This window comes from Canis lupus, chromosome 9 (genome assembly GCF_048164855.1).
Source record: "Canis lupus baileyi chromosome 9, mCanLup2.hap1, whole genome shotgun sequence".
Classification (NCBI taxonomy): Eukaryota; Metazoa; Chordata; class Mammalia; order Carnivora; family Canidae; genus Canis; species Canis lupus.
In genome coordinates this window covers 25,477,092-25,500,476 of record NC_132846.1, presented here as the reverse complement: position 1 = coordinate 25,500,476, position 23,385 = coordinate 25,477,092, and the positions used below count along the sequence as shown (strand labels likewise).

The 23,385-nt window shown below is 33.5% G+C and overlaps 1 protein-coding gene across 3 annotated transcripts in view; it reads left to right on the top strand.

Annotated features, from left to right (window-relative positions):
• Positions 1 to 23,385, top strand: part of MDGA2 (MAM domain containing glycosylphosphatidylinositol anchor 2) — a 784,495-nt gene that overhangs the window by 591,737 nt on the left and 169,373 nt on the right. For all 3 annotated transcript variants that reach the window (XR_012036556.1, XR_012036555.1, XM_072838458.1), the window contains exon 8: positions 9,015 to 9,308. Coding sequence is in view for 1 of the 3 variants with exons in the window: in XM_072838458.1 (XP_072694559.1) it covers positions 9,015 to 9,308 (294 nt within the window). In the remaining 2 variants the exon portion in view is untranslated. The remainder of the gene's footprint in view (positions 1 to 9,014; positions 9,309 to 23,385) is intronic.

Genomic DNA, 23,385 nt, shown 5'->3' with positions numbered 1-23,385 from the left:
AATAACTAACATTGCCATTGTAACAAGATTTTCTACAAGTCTTTCAAAAATAAGTAATGTATATGTGTGACTGTATGCATGTACATTTCCCCTTAGAATTTCTAAATGCAAATGCCCTGGCATTTCAATCTCATGTCTGTTTTTAATATGTGTTTTTATTTCCTGTTCTATCGCTAGATTTGCAATATATTGTCAATTCTGTTTTATTTGCATCTCCTAACTTATAGGTGAGTCAGTAAAAAAAAAATTTGCATGTCAGTGCCCCCCCAAAAAAAGGAGTTTTATTTTATTTACAGTGTGTGATAGGGTAAGTATTTATACGTATTCATATCATGGACAAAAACAGTAGGCTTACCATCTGGTGTAAGGGAATGTTTAAAAATAAGTGTCTGTTTCATATATGATTTACCCACAAGACTATAAGTAATACAAGTCTCAGAATATGGGTCCCCATGGACATTCTGTTGTAGAGCCAAATAGCCTCTTCTTTACTGCTAATAAAGGAAAGCCATAGCATGGACAAATTACTCAGTACTACCAAATGCTTCTGATATTTTACTCCTTGTATCATTACTGTGACCAAATTAAAATCTAGTAGAATTTCTAACTTTATAGAAACCAATTGTTTTTTTGTGTGTGTGTGTGTGGTTTTTTAAATTAAAAATAGAAAGAGTTCACGTGTGAATAATGAGATTCATATACTTTATAATTAAGTCTTGGATAATCAAGAGGTGATTATTCATCAATAGTTTCCTTACTTTGTCTTCTTAATAAGTTCTTCCCATTTCTGAATTGGTGCTCCATTCATCAGTCAAGAATTTATCAAGCACTTTAAAACATCACATGATGTGTCAGCTACCAAAAAAGTAGATAAAACCTGGTGCTGGGCAGCCCAGGTGGCCCAGCGGTTTAGCGCCACCTTTGGACCAGGGTGTGACCCTGGAGACCTGGAATCAAGTCCCACGTCAGGCTCCTTGTGTGGAGCCTGCTTCTCGCTCTGCCTGTGTCTCTTCTGCCTCTCTCTCTCTCTCTCCTTCTCCCTCTCCCCCGCCCCTTGTCTGTCATAAATAAATAACATCTTTAAACTGTTGCTGACCTCAGGACACTTGAGCTATATTTGTAAAGGAGAGAGCATTTTATCTTGGTATCTGTAGAATAAATTAGATAATGCTGTGATCAGAGACATGGGGTATAAATAAAAGATACAGAATATGGGACACCTGAGTGACTCAGTGGTTGAGCGTCTGCCTGCCTTTGGTTTAGGGCATGATCCTGGTTAGGGGATCAAGTCCCACATCAGGCAACCTGTGAGGAGCCTGCTTCTCCCTCTGCCTATGTCTCTGCCTCTCTCTATGTCTCTCATGAATAAATAAATAAAATCTTTAAAAAAACAAGATGCAGAATTCAAAAAGACTTAAGGGAACTGGATAAATTAAATTGGGCCTTAAAACAATGGGTAATGATTGGATGGGTATTATGAAAGTAAAGTAATTTCTGGAGAGAAGGAAGGAAGGGAATGAGCCAAACATGTTAAGAGAACCCAAAGACCTGCCTCAATTGAGTAGAGAATTTTCACAGAAGCATTGTAGCCTAATAAAGTTTGGCAGATAAGGGGAAAACAAGCAATGGGATTTAGACCTCTAGCCTAGAACACAAAAACTATTTAAGATATTTGAATGGTGGAATGACAAGATTTTTACTAAAGATTAATGCAGAAATGGGAAGAACTTTTTAGGAGGAGAGACATTAATTAAATTTTAATAATTAATTTATAAGAGGGAATATAATCCAGAAAGAAGCACAACATTCAATATGTTTATATTGCATTACACATTATATTGACCTATGGTTCAGAGAAGTTCTGCATATTTTAAAACTACTATAAAAACATTGTATGTGCTTCCTATCACATAATTCACCCTATTATCTATCTCTATGATTTTACAAAATAGGAACTAAGAAGTATCTGTGGAGGATTTTTATTCCTTTCATGAGAAATGTGCTATAAAGTGTTGCTGTCTTTCATCAAACATTTTGTGTTAGCAGTCTTGGTCGCTCAAAGGAAGCAAATATCGGCAAGTCCATTCATAAGGGAGAAGTCTTTAGCATGCTGGATTTCCTTTGTCACCTTGGAAATCTTTTAAACACACCTTACTAAATATTTTAATTGACACCTATTAATTAAGAAAATGGGTCAAGCGTATTAGTTTAAAAAGTACTTTGGTGGCTTGGATTGAAATTATTTTTAAGTTGAAGGAAATTCTCAAATTTCCCTTATATAGTCATGTGAATATTCTAGTGGCCACAGAACATCGCGTTCTTATGTATTTCCTGTCTTAAGACAGTTATTCCCACTCCTTAGTTGTGTGTTATTATCAGATGTGAGGTTTAGATTAGATTAGAATTTTCAAATATTAATGCCTGGAATTCTTAAAATATGAGTAATGATATTATTCTCATTTATATTAAATATACTTTTTTGAGTGGAGAGAAATGAGTAGTTACAATAAGCATGCTGACAAATTCACTAACCTAATGGTTCATCTTGCTTATCCATAAATCCATTATGAGAAATCATCACTGATATACAATCAATAATTATTGCAATCACCAACTATTTCATTCTTTACATCCATGTAAAGTTATTTTTTGTTTTTTTTTTTCAAAACTTCAAAATTTGGATATATCCTTGTGCCTGTCTCATGGTTACAAAAAGATAATCTGTGATGAGTCAGCAAAAAAGAGATTGCACTCAGGACCAGTCTATAGTAAATTTTTAATGTTCACATGTTATTTTTGAAGATTTGATTCATTTGAAGTAGCCATATCTACAAATTCAGTATTTACTCAAGTCTTACTCTTTTACATTTCTTTATATACATTTGGTCAGTTTGAGAATTACTGAATTCTGACCTCTAGGGGTCACTTTTATAAACACATTTTTTAAAGTCTATTATGTTTTAAATATAGTTTAAACAAATATAGATTAAACATCTTAATTTAAAACATACATTAGGGTTATAAACTGTTTCTCCCTAACATTCAAGTATAGGGCAGCCTGGGTGGCTCAGCAGTTTAGTGCCTGCCTTCAGCCCAGGGCGTGATCCTGGAGTCCCGGAATCGAGTCCCATGTCAGGCTCCCTGCATGGAACCTGCTTCTCTCTCTGCCTGTCTCTGCCTCTCTCTCTTTGTGTCTCTCATGAATAAACAAATAAAATCTTAAAAAAAATAAAAATAAAAAAATAAAATAAAATTCAAGTATAATTAAATTAATGCCATGCTTATTTTAGGATTCTTAAAAAATGGGAGTCTGGTTGTCCTTCTGGAGAAAACTCTACTTATTACTTAATTGTATTTTTTATGTTAAAAGAAATATATCTTTTATTTCAATATCTACGATTAAAGTACACTATAAATAGTCATGTGTCTTAAACCAATAAATCCATAATAAGCAGATTCTGATGCCTTTGTTCTAGACAGCATATTTTCTCATACAGTTCAGATGAGCTAACTTTCCCCTGAATTCTTTTGAGAAAAATAGGCCAGTAATTTTCTGAGTAATGACTAAAGATTAAATTTACTCAGCTTCCTTCTCAATGAAGAAATGAAAACATTTGAATTTTCTATATTTGTTTTATATCAGTCTGTGATACAATGGAAATGTTGACAGAAATCCAGTTTAAATTACTTGTCTATTTATGTTTGGAATGAGAAACTTTGGTGTCATATGGTTTTCAGGTTTCTCTGATTATAGCATCTTCTACAGTAGCATTTCAGATAAGAGAAATCAAAATAAAGGCATGTATAATCTATGTCATAAAATGTACCTTTGTGTTTTTACCAGGAGGAAATGTTTTCTACTGAGTACACTGTGGATAAATGTGGATCTCACAAGGTGCAGACATTTCAAATTTTTCTACTTAGTTTGATGCTTTCCCTGGAGACAATATTTCAAGAAAAAATAATTTATTTGATTAGAGAAAGGATTAAAAACATTATGACAAATGATAAATGGCATGTCCTCAAGCTGGCTCTTTCCTTTTTCTCTTTCCTTTTTTTTTTCTTTTTTACAACTTATCTATTCCGATTTTTAAATGAAAGGCAAAAGAAAAGCTAGAAGACTCCGTGTTTGACTCTCAACTTTCTCACACACCCACATGCATTTCAAGATATACCGCATCTAAAATCTATACTAACAACCTATTTTGCAGAAGATTCTGCTACTTATATGGGCTACTAATTACAGAAGTACTATATCTCATTATTTATTGCTTTTGTTTTAAAATATTTATGATTTATGTCTATTATATTTATTTCTATTAATATTCACAGATTTTTATCTCACCTTCTTACTCTTTTCACCCTCTCTCCCTCCCTTCCTTCTTCAGTTATTTCATGACTTCCTGATTTGTGCTAAGCAGGGAAGCAGGGCACTGTGGACACAGAATGCTTCCATACAGTCTGAGGGACTGCTTTCAAGGAGATGTCCGGTTAGGGAAAAAGATGTGGGAGAAAATAGAGAGTAAACCAAAAGTACATGTCAAAAGAGTACACAGTATAATATGTGGCCTGGACAAGTGAGCAACCAACCCAGCGTAGGTGTAGGCAGTTATGACAAAAGTGGTAGTATCTGAACTGAATCTCAACACATGAGGTAGGCAGGGGCTCCTAGAAGTCAGCAAGGGCCAAATCCGCTGAACATAGGACAGAAATGCGTATTCAAGAGCACTGAGGTTCACCAGTCAGTGAAACTGCAAGAATTAATGTTTTAAGAGTGAGCGTTTTTCAGACTATGTTGCCCAGATTACCATACCCAGGTGATACATTTGTGTTATTTGTGTTAAAAAATGGAGTTTTTATCAGAAGAGCTTTGGAAAATAGGTTGCATTAATATTTTAGGTTTCCCTAAGCTTCTGGGAGTCTGTAAGATGCTAATATACTTTGCATATATTGTAGAAGAGTGAAAGAGGAAGGGAAATGTACAAGGAGTAAAATTCATCAATAATCCCACACTCTGAGAGAACCACTGTTAGTGTTTTGGTATAGTTCCTTCTGGATTTTCTTTTCCTCTAGATTTACCATATATGTATCTTGCTCTTCCCTTAATCAGTGCACAATTACCTTCTTGTCTTAATTTGTACATTCAGCATAACATGTTTTTCTACATTCCTATCACATGCAAAATAAAGTGCTGGATACTAACAATATAAAGTCTATGTTTTCTTCCCTTTAATAAATTCCTTTGTAACATTCATCGGCATGCCTTTTTTTTTAATATAAAAATTTGACACTATTGTTTAGAGTGCTTAGTAATATCTTTTACTCACTAAACCATGGTGGTTATAACTCTTCATACTATGCAGGAGGATGCTTTTCTAACAATATGAGCATCTTTATCAATAAATATAAAGTCTATTATATCATCATTCAAAAGGCTGCATCATATTTTATTGTGTAACTACACCAGGATTTATTTAATGAATCTGTCAGGCTGTTTTAAGTTCTTTCAAGTTAAAACAGTATTGTGATGAACACTCTCAATGAGTATTGTAATTTTCATAGTGGCATGGAGAAAAATTGTATTTAAGATGATGAATCTAATGACAGGGTAACAGGAAGGCTGGAACAATTAGGCTGGTAACAGGGACCACTTATTGTGGTGTCACAAGAAGAGAAAATGATTGATTTTGCTGAGAACTCTACCTATAGCCATGAAAAGAAATAAGCAGATATGGGAGACATTTTTGATGGAGGAACCAATGCAGCTGATTGGAAGTGGTGAGCAAGAGGAAATGATAAAACAAAGAAAACAGTGGCTTTCAGTTAGCAGATGAAGTATGTTGAAAATTAACTACCAAACTAAGTCAAGAAATAAATAGCACTTAGGTTTGGGGATTTGAAAGACTTTTGGGATATAGAATTAAGCTGCAATCATAGACTGAAAGCCTTGGGATAAAGTTAGAATTTGTATTTTCAACATATAAAAGAGAGAAATCTATGAGAAAAAAATGAGATTTCTTAACAGGGAAATTTATAGTAATAATTAAGAGAGGTGACTGCAGAATTCTGGAGAATGAAAAATGTAATGAGGAGAGGGAGGGAGGAGCCTATCAAAACTTTGAGAAGTGATAAGGTCTTCTTCACCAAGAACATTGCAAAGAAAGATTAACTCTGATTCCAAGATTTTAAACGCCTCATAAAAGAGTTGGAAAATAAACTGTTTTTCAGTTGGACTTTGCTATTTAGCAAAAATTGGGCTAATTTATTTTAAAAATCTATTTTTATTTTAATCCAGATTAAAACTGAGGCTTACATTTCTGTAATTTTGATTATGTAGGAAAGAATGTTTCCTAGTAAATAACATAACATAAATTTATAAAGGGAGTTTTTGAACTTTGTAGCATGTAAAAGTCAAAAAGTTTATATAGCTGGTCCACTATCTTTTTTTTTTTTTTTTTTTTTTTAGAATGGTCTAATGTATTTAGGTGAATATTCATCCTGTTTCCCTATTCAGAAAATAAACACTTTAATTTAGCACCATTCTGTCCTTCATGTTCTATTATTTGTTTTTACAGTCAGGACATTAATAGCCTTGGAGCTTATAAAGTACAAATTCTTAGTTTCAAAAATGAAGAAATTAATAGAGTAATTAAGCTTGGTCAAGGTCATATGGCTTGTTTTTGGAAAACATGAGGAAAAAAGATCTCAAACAAGAGCACTCCATTAAATAGTCTTTTATCATTTATTTTAATTTATTTCACAAAGATTCATCAGAATTTGGACATATATTTGGCTTGGGTATTTTATAAGCAATTTTGACATACATATGAAATATTCTAATATATATAGAAAAATATATTTAAGGTAAATTTTTTTTATATTTAAGGTAAATATAGATATATAAGATATAAGATAGATATGGTCATTTGCAAAATATGTGTAATTTATCCCTTCACATTTCTACCTGAGAATAAAAATCGGTCCAATTTATCCCTGGGAGCACAGCAGTCCTGAGCAGGAGGAGGGCGGTGTCCAGTGCTAACTCAAGCTATTCATTCCAGACACCATAGTTTACTGGAGACTGCTACAGAGGTCACGTTTCAACGTTGGCCATCTGGTATAAATTAGCTTCAATTTGACTTTTGTTTGAATCAAAGTATTTATCCTGTCTTATTCTCAATGTTCTCACTTGCTAAATTTTAATATTAAATATTCGATCCTTAGGATTCAAGGGAATGAAAATGTAAAACTTCTAATTATGCCTGGCACACAGTAGGGGCATAATTAATATTAAATGCAGAGGTTATTGCTGTCATTCTGTGTGCTTTCTAATAGAGGGTGAGTAAATATTACAGCTTCTTCTACATGGTACTGCTTAGAATTGCATCATTCCCTCGTGGTTCATTTCAAAAAGAACAAATTACTTAACTAGATCATTTATTTTTTATATTTACAGAAGTTAGCTATTTAATCAAAATAGTTACCATGTAGGTTTTCTAAATGTTAGCATTTTAAAAAATATATTAATGCCAAATTCTGGAATGTATGTATCTACTTCAAGAAGGTGGTGGTTAATGTTTCATATTTTCTAATTTCTAAGATGTATGCATTACTTAACTAGTTTTAAAAAAATAAGAAGTAAGGAATTAAATGAAAAAATAGACATGAAGATACTTAAAGAGCCAGATAATTAACTCTCCTATCATTTTGGACTTGAATTTATTTTTTCCATGTGTAATAAGAGCAATAGCATTTCAATTAAGTTGAAAAATAATTTAAAAATTAATTATGTTTGGTTTTGTTCCTGGGCACTGGAACATAGTAATGCTAATAAGGAGAATAAAACAGTACTTTTTATCCATATACACAGTATTACCTCCAAAAGGAGCATATGGCATTTCTCAGAAGGATAGAATTATTCATATATTTCTTGTTATTCTGGCATTCAAAGTTAGCCATACTTTTTTGATAGATATTTTATTGCACAAATACAATGGATTTCATATATATTTGTATAACAAATAAAAGTCTTCAATGGTACAAGTGATATGGTTTGTAACAAAACACTTTGGATAGTAGTTGCCTTTTATTGGCTCATGCTTTTCACTAAACCCTAACATAAATGCATTCCAGCACAGTAAAGTAATTTCCAGTAAGATGACCCTCTCATAAACATGTTCAGTAAAATCAGAAATTAGCTTTACTTGAAAAAATTACAATATTTATATTGTTGAATATCTTTTGGAGTATTTACTTAAAATTAATTCTACAGAAATAGAGGCAAATTATGACAAACTATTTGCAATTATGTCAAAATGTCTTAAAAGGAAATTATATGAAATTCAAATGTTAAAAAAATATTAAAAGTCCAAGAAGAAGAATATCGTGAGTGGATTCTCAGAGTGTGGCCTTGTAAGTCATTTGTTCCATTCCATTTCCGTTAGGGAGAAAACAAACCGTAAACTTTAGCAATTCGGCAACAGTTTCTGTACCAGAGTCAAAACTTCTGGTTTTATGTCAGAGTTTCTTCTTTTTCCTTTTCCTATTATTTGGTATTTACTGTGCCAGCTAAGTTGATAATGTCTCTTATCCCTTTCCTATAGCATCCGTGGGAAAGAGATAACAGCATAGGAAACAAGACTGAAAAGCTGAATCCTACCTTCAGCAAGCAGGATCACTCTTCTGTGAAATGCAGATATTAAAAACCCAGTTAATGGCTGATAATGACAAGTCATTGAGTAGATTGTTCTATGTTGACCATTTATGTTCCAATTTAATGCTTTATCTATTTTGCTAATGTTTGAAGACCTCATTTGTGAGAGTTATAGGAAAACAATTCAGAATTCTTTTAAGTGAGAGTATGTGCCACTTACTCCCAGGTCTCTATTGTTTTTGTCATCTGAATTGTCACACTTCTTCAACCAGCAGAAATTGTTTCCTTATGATTTTCTGTGTTTGAATATGCTTTACCAGTTTATACTAACCTTGAAAAATTTTCTTTTTCCCATTTCAAGTTCCACCCAATCTGACTGTTCCACAGGAAAAATCACCTCTGGTCACCAGAGAAGGGGACACAATAGAACTGCAGTGTCAAGTAACTGGAAAACCTAAGCCCATCATCCTCTGGTCTAGAGCGGATAAAGAAGTGGCAATGCCTGATGGGTCAATGCAAATGGAGAGTTATGACGGAACACTGAGGATTGTGAATGTATCTAGAGAAATGTCAGGAATGTACAGATGTCAAACCAGCCAATACAATGGATTTAATGTGAAACCAAGAGAAGCCTTGGTGCAGCTCATTGTGCAGTGTAAGTATATTTTTTTTCTTTGTGTCCCATTAGGGGAAGGGAAGAAAAGATACAGTTATTCTGCTAGTGAAATGAAGTAGATTTTGTGATTGGGTTAGGGTAAAATGTTTCTATATTATCACTAGACAATTTAAGCTATAGTTTTTCCTAAATCTGCCTATTGCTTGAGCTGGTACTAATAGAAAAGAATAGTGTCGGTGTGTGTGTATGATGATTATGATGGTATTCTGTGGTTGGTTAATGCCAAAGAATCAACACATTTAATGGTTAAAAACTGGCTATGTGCAATGAACCAAAGTGGAGACTGGAAATAATTGCCAATTCAGATTACCCTAATATTTTGTTTTCACAGTTCTTATTTCCACTTCAGGCAAGTGCATGCCCTTTGCCCAAATTATCCACCTATTTCCAAGCATCCCTTCACTTAAATTGTAGAGACTTGATCATTGAAATGCTATGTTTGCATATCTGAAGTTGTAAGAGTAGGTTACATAATTATCTAGTAAAACAGAAATAATTCAAATATTCCGTACTGAATTTTTGCTTGATTTTATTAAGAGAAAACGGTTTAACTGTGAGAGTTAAATATAATAGATTTTAACTCTTTTTATTGAAATTACAGTTCTGACAAAAAATTGTAGATATCATGTGCTTTGAATTTGCTTTTAGAATTAAAAGTATCTAAATTCATAAATGTAAGAAAAAGTTTAATGATGTCCCTGGTGCTGGGTTATTAGAGGATGCTCTGGTAATTTGGAAGGCAGGTGGTACTGATAGTGCCAAAAGAGAGAAGTAAACTAAACACAATCTGCTCAAACTCCAATAGTGCTACTGGGAGTTTTAATTGATATATAATTTGTTAAATACATGGTGGCAAAGTCTTTAAGAATATGAATGAATTAGATGAAACTATACACTTCAGTAAACAATGATGTTGTTTCTTTTCTATGGCTCTGTAACTCAGAAAATGGAAAATAGAATTTAGTCCAAAAATGTCTCTTTTTATATTAGATTTAAGGATGTTGGCAGACTGAATTAACTGACTTTAAATCTGAAAGGATAATTGAAATATGAAAGGATTATGTTTGGAACTGATAATTAAGTTCATTTGCAATGAGTTATGTGAATTGTGGGGGGAAGAGCAAGGTTCTGGGCACTGCTTAACCATTCCTTGTCCCCATGCTATAGAAACACAGATTCTAGTTTGCTATCTGTGCTATAAATTTGCAAACTGATATTTGCCAAATACCTTGGCAATTGATTATGACTTTGTTTGTTTCCAAATAACACAGCTTTTAGATAGCAAGTTTTATTCAGCACTTTAGTATTGCTTTTTCCTACTGGTCTTTGTACTTATGACAAACTCATGGGTCGGAGGGTCGTGTGAAAACAGCTTCCAGACAGAAAAAAGAAAGAAAAGAAAAGAATTAAAAAAGAGAAACTTCTCTTCAATTCTCAAAAAACAAAAAAAGATACTTTCCAGTGACCTTAGAGGAAACTGATACAGTTTGGAATGCTTCCTCTGGATTAGGCACAAAGCTTCCAAGTTCCTAAAGCTATTAGGGCTACAAGTTTCACTCTGCTCACACCTTTTCAGGGAAGCTCCAATTCAAATCAAAGTTATGGAACCCATTGATTCTAGGGAATTTTGAATTAAAGCTGGATTCCAGCAGTCTTGCCAGTTTCAGGTGAGGATGCCATCATGTCTTTGAAGAAGCTCCCTTTCATGTATTCCCAGTTCTTGTGAAGAATTTGATTATGTGTCTGAGGGTTTGCCAGGTACAAATAAATGGTAACAACTCAAGATTATTCCTGAGTGAATCAAATGTTGACTTTCTAGGCACGTAATCCCTGCCAGCAAGTCCAACCTGCATGTCTAACTAAGGCTTATTCCTTCGTAATGAATAATGCAGGAATTCTGATTTTTAAAAAAATTATAAACATTTCAATTTTTATAGTGATTTCTTAAAATCATGAAGATAGGGGATCCCTGGGTGGCGCAGCGGTTTAGCGCCTGCCTTTGGCCCAGGGCGCGATCCTGGAGACCCAGGATCGAATCCCACGTCGGGCTCCCGGTGCATGGAGCCTGCTTCTCCCTCTGCCTGTGTCTCTGCCTCTCTCTCTCTCTCTGTGACTATCATAAATAAATAAAAATTAAAATAAATAAAAATAAAAAAAATAAAATCATGAAGATAATATGATAATTGTGCTTAACCTCAGTCATGCTAGGTGTGGGAAATATCCATATCAATATAAAATACTAAGTTATTTCATATACATGTGCACACACGTATGCATATATGTATGTGCATGTGTTTATATTATCTTCAGCAAATAGTTACATCACTGCAGCTACAAGCTTGGCTTTACATATATTTTGTATTCTCAGCATAACATATTTTGCATTTAGCTATCCATTAGCTCTATTGAGTAAATATAAGTGGTAACAAATGGAATGGTAATAAGTGGAGTAAGAATAAATATATTGCATACTCCTTCCTTATTACATGCCTGGTTTTTATTATTTAGATTTCACGAGTATTTGAGGACTTGTTGCATAGAGTATGACACCTAAAAGTGTTTGAGTGTATGAAGAAGATGTAAAAGTATTCTAACATTTATGAAACACCTTTTTCAGGACTTGAACTCTACACTTTATTATGATTTCTTTTCTTATAATATTTATTACATTGGCAAATTCTGGGACAGTCCACTTTACACACACATGCACTACATAATACATACATGTACTTATATTTAATTTTATGATCTGAAATGTAAAGAACGAAAAAGGTGATCATCATAGTAAATAAGAAACAAACAAAAACTTGGTGTTTCTAAGGCACGTATTTTTCCTTGTTTAGTTTTACTGTGTCCAATTAAACAATAGCTGATCAAAAGGAATAAAGGAGCTTAGAAGTAATTGTATATAGGACTTTAATGAGATTGTACATGCCTATATATATATATATATATATATCCATATTCCATAAGTGATGGAATACTCCATTTATTTTAATGTTCTAAATTACCAAATGAGATTTATTGTTACCTAATGTTTAATTAAAATTATAAAGCAGTCATTTTACTAAAACTTTTTGAATTATTTACTATCTGCAGTTAATTTGCTTCTTCTTAAAAGGTGTAGATAAAGAATGATTTAACAAGTTACAGAAGCTTCAAGGTATTTTACATCATTCTATATCCTATTAAGAGTAGCTAAATCACCAAAATGAAGTAATTCAAATTATTAAGTTCCTGTGCACATTGCTCATTCCTGGAAAGAAAAAAATATTATAATATTTTTAACTATGAAAATTGACAATTATCACAAATAATATGGGCCAGGATAGGTAGTTGCAAATATAATTATAAAAGTTTGAAAAATAGGGACGCCTGGATGGCTCAGTGGTTGAGCATCTGCCTTCAGCTCAGGGCACAATCCCAGGGTTCTGGAATTGAATCCTGCATCAAGCTGCCATTAGGGAGCCTGCTTCTCCCTCTGCATATGTCTCTGCCTCTCTGTGTCTCTCATGAATAAATAAATAAAATCTTAAAAAAAAAAAAGTTTGAAAAATAGTGACAAAATTAATCTAAATTTTTAAAAAATTTCTAGGTGAAACTACGAAGTACAGTGTAGTTTTAATAACCGGCCATCAAATTTTCAACTATTATTTAATTTCATCTCTATGTTTTTGGAACTGTATATTAATTATTTTCACTTTCAAGTTCATTTTTATTTGAGGCATTTTTATTCTATTACAATAGATTCTTTGAAAATAAAAGTTATATGTGTTAATTGGTCTGTATCATTTAAAAATCATAGTATGTACAGAGCTTATTGAACAAAACTAGAACAATTTCCTAACAAAGTAACAGTAATAATATAATAAAAATTAAATAATGTTTCATTTACTCATTAGAGTACTGATCATTTGAATATTGAATATTATTTAAATAAAAATGCCATTGCATGAATATTTTCAAATACATATTTATGTATATTAAAAGATGAAACTAAGATATGCCTATTGTCTTCTTAAAGGAAATTGTTGTTTTCCTTTTTTCTTTTAAAGTACACAAGCTTTATTGGTGTTTTTCTTATATTTGTATTATATAAGTCTATTTATTATGTACTATGAATTTAATTTCATAAACTAGAACATTTTATTTTAATAAAAGCTATTTTTTTAAATGGTTTCATCTCAAAAGCACTGGTAATATCTTCTAGTAAAATGAATATATTTTGAAATACACTTTCTTGAAAATCAGTTGGAGAAGATATATACTGCATTGAATGTCACTTTTATTATTAAAGCTTCATTATATATATGCACATTTGTTGTGCCTCCAATACAGATTAATAGGAGAAAATAAAATTTAATTTCATTTATACAGGGTATCCAACAGACATGGAAATTCCAGAGACACTCAGGCAAAATGAGGTACCTGTGTCATTCAGAATGAGAAGAAGGGGTTAGGAATGTGATACTCAAAAGAGAAGGGATGCAATTCACAGAAAGATGACAAAGAGTAAATGTTTGTTCAACAAATGTTTGTTAGATTACTGAGAAACAAGGGGACATATAGGACTTTGGTCAAACAGGCCTTGCTAGGTTCCTCCCTGCCTATCCTAGTCTAGTTTATAGCATAATGTAGTTATCCATGGTGATAGCTCTCTTCCTGGAGAAGGCTCTCTATCTAAATTCTTTGTAGGCAATTGACAGAGAAGGTCAAGAGTTTTTCCTGAATCTACTGGGTTTGGATTGCTTTTTAATTCAAAATAATCTTCATGCCAAAGTGACCCATCTTGGGGCGGTTTGTCCTTGGCCACTAACAAGAAGATCATGGACCTTATAAAAAAAGAAAAGAAACCTTAAATACAGATCAGAATGTACTGGAACCTACTTGCTTATTATTTGTAGACAACTGGAGTAATTTTCTATAGTATTAAGATATATAGAATGACTGTATTGAGTGACTCTAACTAATTTTTGGATTTTTTTAAAACAGCAAAATTGCTCTGAAAATAACAGTGTGACTAGAGATTAAAGCTAATACAAGAGAGAAAGTAACTATTAATAAAAGAAGAAACAAGGGAGCAATTTATCTTTACACAGCAAGATGTTAAAGGCTATTCAAAGGAATTTATAAATGAATGGACAAGAATTTTAATTTATTAGTAGAACAACAAAAGGGCTTCCTGCTCAGTAGCCTACTTACCCAGATGCCTTTCCTAATTTCATATTATTCAGTATATCCTTTCTCAGCCTATTATTAGACAAGATAATTCAGCATTGAGTCTTTAGGGATGCTCTTACTCCTCCCTTCTGTTCCCACCAATTCCTCAACTGTTTTTCACTATTCTAGTCCTGCCTAAGTCCCACCACTTTAGAAAGCCTCTTGGTATTTGAGAAGGGTCCTCCCTGATAGTCTTATGTTCAGTCTACTCGAGACAGGTTAGGGGACGCCTGGGTGGCTCAGCCAGTTAAGCGCCTACTGTCAGCTCAGGTCATGATCTCTGGGTCCTGAGATCAAGCCCAGATTGGGCTCCCTGCTTGGCAGGGAGTGTGCTTGCTTTCCCTCTCATAGATAGATAGATAGATAGATAGATAGATAGATAGATAGATATCTTTAAAAAAGGTTAGGACTTCAAAGTAAAACATTGTTTTGAACATATATATTAGATGATATACTTCTTTGAAAAGTATTGGTCATTATTTCATCATTGCCTTCCTCAAAAGTCACTTGTCAAATTGGTAGATTTTTTACTTCTGATCCATTTCTAGGGTTTCGATATATCCTTGGGAAAAGTTTAATGCTGAAACTCTACTTGGTAAGAAATTATTCACACCATCTTCTCACTGGGAGAATTTTTAATATACTCCATTAGCATGTGGGTTGGGGAAAACTTTTAAGTTTACTAAGAATATAATATTTTAAGCATTTGTTTTTCATATTTTAACATTAATGATTATTGAATAGAACTTAGCATTTATTTTCCAGTGCTGTTTTATTTGAATTAAATGGCTATGCTTTTTTGTTGTTTGCAGCAGTTATTAGAAATATTAATCAACTGAGCCCTAAGGTAATGCTAATATTCTAAAAACATTAATATTTATGCTACTTTCTCCCCCCCCCCCCCCGCCCGCCAAGGAAGTTAAGATCTTTTCTTTGGAAGAATGAAACAATAGTATTAGGAGGTGGTGTACAATTTAAATTGTATAAAATAAAATTCTTGACTTTCTACTTCAAGTCAATATGTCATATAAATATATCTTACGTCATTTCCCAGTGGACTTAATGAGGAATTATAATGGAGCTGCCTTGAAAACAAATATGTTTAAACATTTTATTTTTATATTACTCTTGAATATATTGAAAATTGAGCTTCCCAAGTGGGTGAAGCCTTTTTAGAATGAATTTACTTTGGCTGAACTGCTTTTGCCATCTCAGGCAATCTGCTTGCTCCCTGTTTCCTCACTCTTCTAGAGAAGATAGCAGGGTAGATAACCATCTAAGGAAATTGTCAGAGAAAACTGAAAGTCTCTCTCTCACTAAAGAGCTTCTCAGTGTAGAACGCAGATGTGATGTCTTTATTGAGCAACTGAGTATAGATTGTCTGGAACAAGAGTAGGTTTATCCAGTAAGTACATAGATATGTAAAGAAGCTGAATTTATAATTTTTCCTTGTTGCATCTCTGGTGCTATCCTAATGTAGAGCCAAGCATAGTTTAATATTTAGAAAAACTTATCCATTAAAATTTTTGTTTTCAGTGCCTACACAAAGGAGACGGGGACCAGCCTGCATTAGTAGAGTGATTAAAAGCAGTCCAACTCTAATCCAGCCAAATCTTGTGTTTATTGATGTTATTATTTAAGTCCTCCTGTCCACTCTTGTAGTGCATAAATAGATTCGGGTGGATGATAACAGCATTTCCATAATACTGAAAAGACATTTTTTTCCCTGAAAACTTTTAGATATGTGATTAAATTAAGTGCATTTTGAATGAAGAAAGTTTATGCTGTCTCTTTTCCCAGGATCTTTTCCTCATTTCTCATTGTATGGAAGTATATTATCTAAGAAAGGTGAACATAAATACATATATAAGTATATATGTGTCACAATAAAAATTCTGTGACTTTTTTATTTCAGTTAAAATGGGATTTACCTCTCATCCAAAAATAAGTGTATTCTTTCCAAATATAGAATTCAGACATTTTCCAAATACCATGCTCTTCTCTCATGAAAATAAAAAGGTACTACTACTAATAATAATACATTCAAATAAATTGTGCACAGTTTACAATAATAAACCCCATGAACATGCCTGTGACTTTATCAATTTATTTTAAATAATAGATCACCAATAAAATGCTCAGTACACAGGAAAATATAAAGTGGGCAGAAGAGATGTGTCTCTGGTTAAGGAAAAAAAAAATTTCAAAAGTTAGGTAACAATGTAAGAAACAGAATGTCAAAAAGGCATTTAATCCATTTTACATAAAACCAATCAGGAACTGAGAAATCATAGGCCAGTATTGTGAGAAAAAGGCCTGATTTTGTATCCCTTCAGCAGAAGACACACATTTAAACCAGTATTTAGTCCACTTGCAAAAAATAGAATTGATATAGAATTTTAGATTGTCTATTGTTAACAATTTTGTCTTTAGTGATTATCAATTGTTTGATCCAACATCAGAGTTTGATATTTAATACCAGTCCCAGATTTTTTTTTGTCTTTGCATGCATTATGTTATTTTGGGTTATATTCTATTCTATTGTGTCAATAACTTTTTACCTAGTAGTAAACTCCTTTACTGTATAACTTACTGGAGGGTTTTCTAAGGTTCAATTATATTCAAGCTCATGGGACTACCAGGGGCAGATATGGCATAAAATTCACTTTACAGCGATAAGATTGGAACGACAGCTTGCCAGCATGTCCTCTCACTCCCTACTCCTAAGGACACTTGAACATTCTGAAAGCATGTTTGATTGTCATGATTGGAGAAGGTGGGATGCTCTTGGTATCTAGTGCACAGAGGCCAGGGATGTTGCTAAATGTCCCAAGGCACAGGATAAACTCCCAACATAGAATTATTCTGCCTGAAATGTAATAATTTGTTGTATGTGGGGGTTATATTAATTTTCAGGTATTTTTAGACATTCCCAGCCTCTAATCTTGAGATGCCAGTAGCACATCTCTTCTCATGTCATAACATAAAAAAGAAATCTCTTTAAACATTGCCAAATGTCCCAGATGTTAATGGGTAACATTACCCCAGGTTAAGGCCCACTACCCATATAATGGTTCCTAAATATGAAGAGAAGAGCAATATAATTTGGGGATGGGAACTCGGGTGGAATCATCTGCCTCACAGGAACCAGTGTCTTTTGCTCAAAGTTATAGACACAACTCCCAGTCCCTGGAGTTACATTAACTACACTAAGCTCAAAGCTATGGCATCCTATTAGATATTATTCCTCTATTCCTATCCCTCTCAATCCAGAAGCAATTTAATACAGAAATGTTGCCTAAAATCATAGTTGACATTCTTCCCTTGTCAAGTTACCAGGGAAGCAGAGCAGAACTTTGAAGAAGGTCAGATTCTCATGCAGCAGGGGAAAAGGATTTTGTCATCCTTTCAAATGCATCTACTCTTCATCTGCCCTGTTAAACTTTCTTAGTAAATCTTCTACTTTAGTACTTTTCTTCATTTGATCATAATAATTACAGTTGTATGTATTGAGCAAGTATGTTTCCAACATACCTTACTTTTTTTTTTTTACCTTACTTTTTAAAAATTCTTTCGCTCATCTTCTGTGAACTGCTGTGCCTATATTCTTTCTCTGTAAGTTTTTTTTGGCTTTTTATCTGGGTTTGGAAGGGAGTAGCTGTATTTCATGCTGTTCCATCGGATCATTTGATCTTCTATGAATTCCTTTCTTCTGGCAAATGAGTATTTCCTTGAAGCCTTAAAGATTCTAGTAGGAAAAAGCAAAAGTTCTTCAAAAGAAAACTTTGAGACTTAAGCTGACTGTGCATTGTGAAATTGAAAGAAATTCTCCCTTGATTTTACACTTATTAGACTTATTTTACATGTGAAATTACTCTTTATTCTTAACTCCAAACTGTTTTCAAAGCAAAAGAAGGAAAAAACTTTCTTGAAAATTGGGAAATGGTGGATTTTGTTCTTTAATATTGTTTCTCAATGAAAGGAATAAAATGTTTTTCCTTGAGAAAGATTGTTATGTAGCTTGAGTAACATTTTTTTTTCAATTAAAGAGGGATTTAACTTTAAAAAATTAATCAAGTGTGGAAGATACTAAAAATTAATCAGGAATTGAAAATATTTAAGAAAAAATGAGATACAGTTTCTTAGCATTTTAACTATTTGCATGAAATGTATGAAATGATAGGGGCACCTCGGTGACTCAGTTAGGCAGCTGACTTGATTTCAGCTCAGGTCATGATCTGAGGGTCCTGGGATTGAGCTCCCTTAGGCCTTTGCGCTCAGTGGGGATTCTGCTTGAGGATTTCTCTCCCTCTGCCCCTCCCCCACCTCACATGCACTCTCTGTCTCTCTTTCTCAAGATCTTTTTATACAATGGAATATTACTCAGCTATTAGAAATGACAAATACCCACCATTTGCTTCAACGTGGATGGAACTGGAGGGTATTATGCTGAGTGAAGTAAGTCAGTCGGAGAAGGACAAACATTATATGTTCTCATTCATTTGGGGAATATAAATAATAGTGAAAGGGAATATAAGGGAAGGGAGAAGAAATGTGTGGGAAATATCAGAAAGGGAGACAGAACGTAAAGACTGCTAACTCTGGGAAATGAACTAGGGGTGGTGGAAGGGGAGGAGGGCGGGGGGTGGGAGTGAATGGGTGACGGGCACTGGGGGTTATTCTGTATGTTAGTAAATTGAACACCAATAAAAAATTTAAAAAAAATAAAAAAAAAATAAAAAATGTGTGAAATGGCAGAATTAATCTGATAGGCCTTCAGTTATTCTCAGTTTCACTATCAATGTCAACATTTTTCCAGTGGTTCTAGTATTTGAAGATAAATGCTGTTAAGCACAAGCTAAATGCTTTGTGTACAACATATATTGATAAATATAATACTTTATTTCTAAGTTAAAAGATTTAAGTAATCTGAGTATGTGAAGTTTTTACTGTAAGGAATGAATTGAAACCTTAAGGCACAAAGGTATGTAAATATTTAGAGATGTAAATGTGTATGATGCATGGCTGCCTGCCTATTATCTACCTTTCTATCCATCCATCCATTCATCCATCCATCTATCTCAATGTTGGCTTCATGCAAAATACATTAATAAGAATGAGCGTTCATGGAAATTGCATGTTTATTGAGTGAACACTCATCCTTAGTAATGAATTTTTCTTCTTTGCCTTTTCTGATGTGTATGTGCTAGCTCTGTTTGTATCTTCTGCTCATGTCTTTTTTGTTTATTTTAGAGAGGCAGAGTGTGAGAGCAGGGAGGAGCGTGGAAGGAGAGGGAGAGAGAGAATCTTAAGCAGGCTCCATGCTCAGCACAGAGCCCCACACGCAATTGTATCTCACGACTCTGAGATCATGACCTGAGCTGAAATCAAGAATTGGATGCTTAACTGACTGAGCCAACCAGGCACCCCACCACTCATGTCTTTATTTCTACTTATTCTTCCTTTCTCTGATCAGGTTTTGTTCCTGTTGTGCTATTGTTCTCTTACTCCACACTCCCTTGCATGACAATATAAGGGCTTAAGCCATGACTGTGTACAGATCTTCCCTGAATTTGTATCTGAGGCATTCATCCAGCTTCTGTGAACTTCAGCTTACTTTCCTGATTTATTCTAAACTCCAATGTGACTAAAATTAAACTTACAGTGATTCTTTATTTTTTTCTTCTACGTTCCTTGCCCTACCTGAAAAGATCTCTCTCCCCTCTGAGAGTTACCATTCTGTCTTCCTTTTTTCCCAAGTCGATTTGAAAATCAGGATATTGGATTCTGAGATTAGTGACCTGGTTTAAATTCCAGCTTTGCTACTTTAACTGTAATTTCTCTCAGTGTTCATTTTCTATATCTTCCATGATCATGATTTATTTTCATCAATTATATTACACAGGACTGAATTAAATGATGCCAAAAAGTGTTTAACCTAGTGTTTGACGCATAGATAGTACTTCCTAAAAATTAGCTCTTAGTTTTCAAGACCTTCTCAGAATCCATTCTTGCCTTTCCAGTTCCACTGTCATTTTCAAAGCTAGACCCTTTTATGACATGCAAGAAATTCCTACTGTTTTTCCCAGTGCTGGTCTTCCCTTTCCCCCTCAGAACATTGATGTCAGATGAACATTCCCCGATGAGCAGGAACACTTTCAGTTGCCAGTGACAGAAAATTCCTATCTGACTGTTGGGGACAATAAACTGTAGTAGGTTCCAGGAACTTAAACATTAGCATCTTCTCAACCATTAGCTTCAATTTCTTTTTGTCTATTTTTCTATTAGTGGTTCTCATTTTTTCCAGGTACACCTGGAAAAAATAAGTGTTTTTATTTGTCTCTCTCTCATCCAAGAATTGACTCCAGTGGGATATGATTCACTTGGCTTAGGTAGCTATTCTCTATAGCATAGGCATGACTGTAAGTATTCATTATTTCTCCTTTGTTTAGAAATTCTACATAACTGTTCATTACTCATGATTCAAAGTTCAGACTCCTAGACTGGCAAACAGAACCCTACACTGTACTCTGAGATCATATACCATATTCCAGTCAAGGTGAACAGTTCATTATCCTATGTACTTTTGAATTTGATGCTTTTTGTGATTTCATTTTTTTCCCTCATGAATATGCTTAAAGTCACCTCTCCTGAACCCACTCTACCGTTTTTAAGGCAACAGTTAAATGCCATTTTGCTCATAAAATTTCTGTCTGAAAAAAAAAAAATTTCTGTCTGAAAACTCCAACTATATCTAATATTCTTATGTTCTAAACTGACATTTTTCTGAACTTAACAATTTAGAGTTCTACCCCTAAATTATATATATAGGAGATATTTATATAGGTATCTAGATAGATAGATATAGATATATTTTCTTTTTTCTCTTTTTTTCTCTCTGCCCCATAAGAGAATATAAGTTCTTCCTTTTGTGAGTCATAATTGTATCTTCCAAAAAGACCTAGGTCAGTAAATGAACAAACTAATGAATTACTTGAATTATGTACTTCCCGCTTTGGTCATGTTTTTTCAGCTGCTGTTTTGTTAATGAAAATATAACACTACATCACAGTTTTTACCATAACTATGAATATAGGTACAATTCTAGGGGAGAAATAGACTATAAATTATAGGATAGATTCTGATTCTGACACTGGTTCTAATGCTAGCTGTTTTTAATGTGTGACTAATATCTCTACCACCAATTTCCTTATGCAAATGAAGAATTTAGTACAATGATCTCTAAGTAATCATCAAGTTTAAAATTATTACCAACAAGTGTCTGATTTATAATTAATGCATATAGTACAGAGAACATATATTTTAGTAGCCATATCAGGAATCTAGAAACTGCATATTTGAATTAAAAATATACATGATGATATCTCCCAGCAATAAGTTCCCAATGTTAAATGTCTGTTCTAAGTAAAAGATGAGTAAAAAATAAAAAAGATAACTTGAAAAAATGTAGTACATTATTTATATCTGCTTTATATCTATCGCATCTAGAGAAAGTATGTTTGAAATCATGGGAAAAGCATTATTTTTTAAAAAATGATGTTATTTATTTATTCATGAGAGACACACAGAGAGAGGCAGAGACACAGGCCAACTCCCTGCGGGGAGACTGATGCAAGACTCTATTCCAGGATCGATTACAATCTGAGCCAAAGGCAGACGCTCAACCACTGAGCCACCCAGGTGCCCCTGATAAAGCATTCTTAGTATAGGTAATGACAAGATTTTTGTGCTGTTAATTAAATTTTTTAAGTTTACTAAACATCGTGTCCTTGTGAATTTTATCTGAATCCTTTCCTTTGGTTTATGATTAACTTCACTTTAGAATAGCAATGATCAGCGGGTACAATACTGAATCCATATACTGGTCCAAATATCATACGTATAAATATGTGTTATTTTGCAGTTACTTACTTTTAAAGACTGTGGATCTGCTGTCTTATTAAGGATACTGCTATTTGGTTCCTTCTTTAGAAAAAAAACATGATATTGTTCAAGCAACTTAAATTCTTTTAGTTTTGTTTGTATGTCTGTTTCTATGTAGATATCCTTTGCGACTTGTCTGTAAAGAAAATAAATTTTACAAAGCAATGGAAAGATATGATAGCTTGGAAATTAGTACTTTACTCTCAAACACCATTTCATCTAAAATGCCTAATTTAAAAATTAGATTGCCTGTTTGCTTTAGCAAGAAGCTTTTTCCAAAAAGTTTGAGTCTTTTTTTCTTCAGAGCAATCTGTTAAAAAGTTTTGCCTCCAATTTTTAAATATATTGTATCAGCTCATTTGGGTAAGAAAACCCAATTTGTTCAGCATACACATTAGTATTTATCTGGAGTTGAAAAAAAATTTAATTGAAATGGCCATTTTTGACCTTGGACAATATTAAAAGTAGCATTTAATAAATCATGTGACAGTCCTACAGTATGTATTTTGGTTCCCTTCAGAAGTCTTGGGAAAACATGATTATTTTCTGAGGCAGCTTTTGAACATTCTTTTTTTTTTTTTTAAGATTTTATTTATTTATTCATGAGATAGGCAGAGACACAGGCAGAGGGAGAAGCAGGCTCCATGCAGGGAACCCAATGCGGGACTCAATCCCAGGTCTCCAGGATCACGCCCTGGGCCAAAGGCGGCGCTAAACCGCTGAGCCACCCAGGCTGCCCTTAACATTCTTACCTTCAGAAAATCTCTCTTCCTTCCTCCCTCCTTCTTGCCCTCTCCCTCTCTTTCTACACACACACACACACACACTTTTAGGGAGTTATAATTTGAGTCTATTATTCCTTCTTTGAAGATAGAACTTACCTTGTCACTTG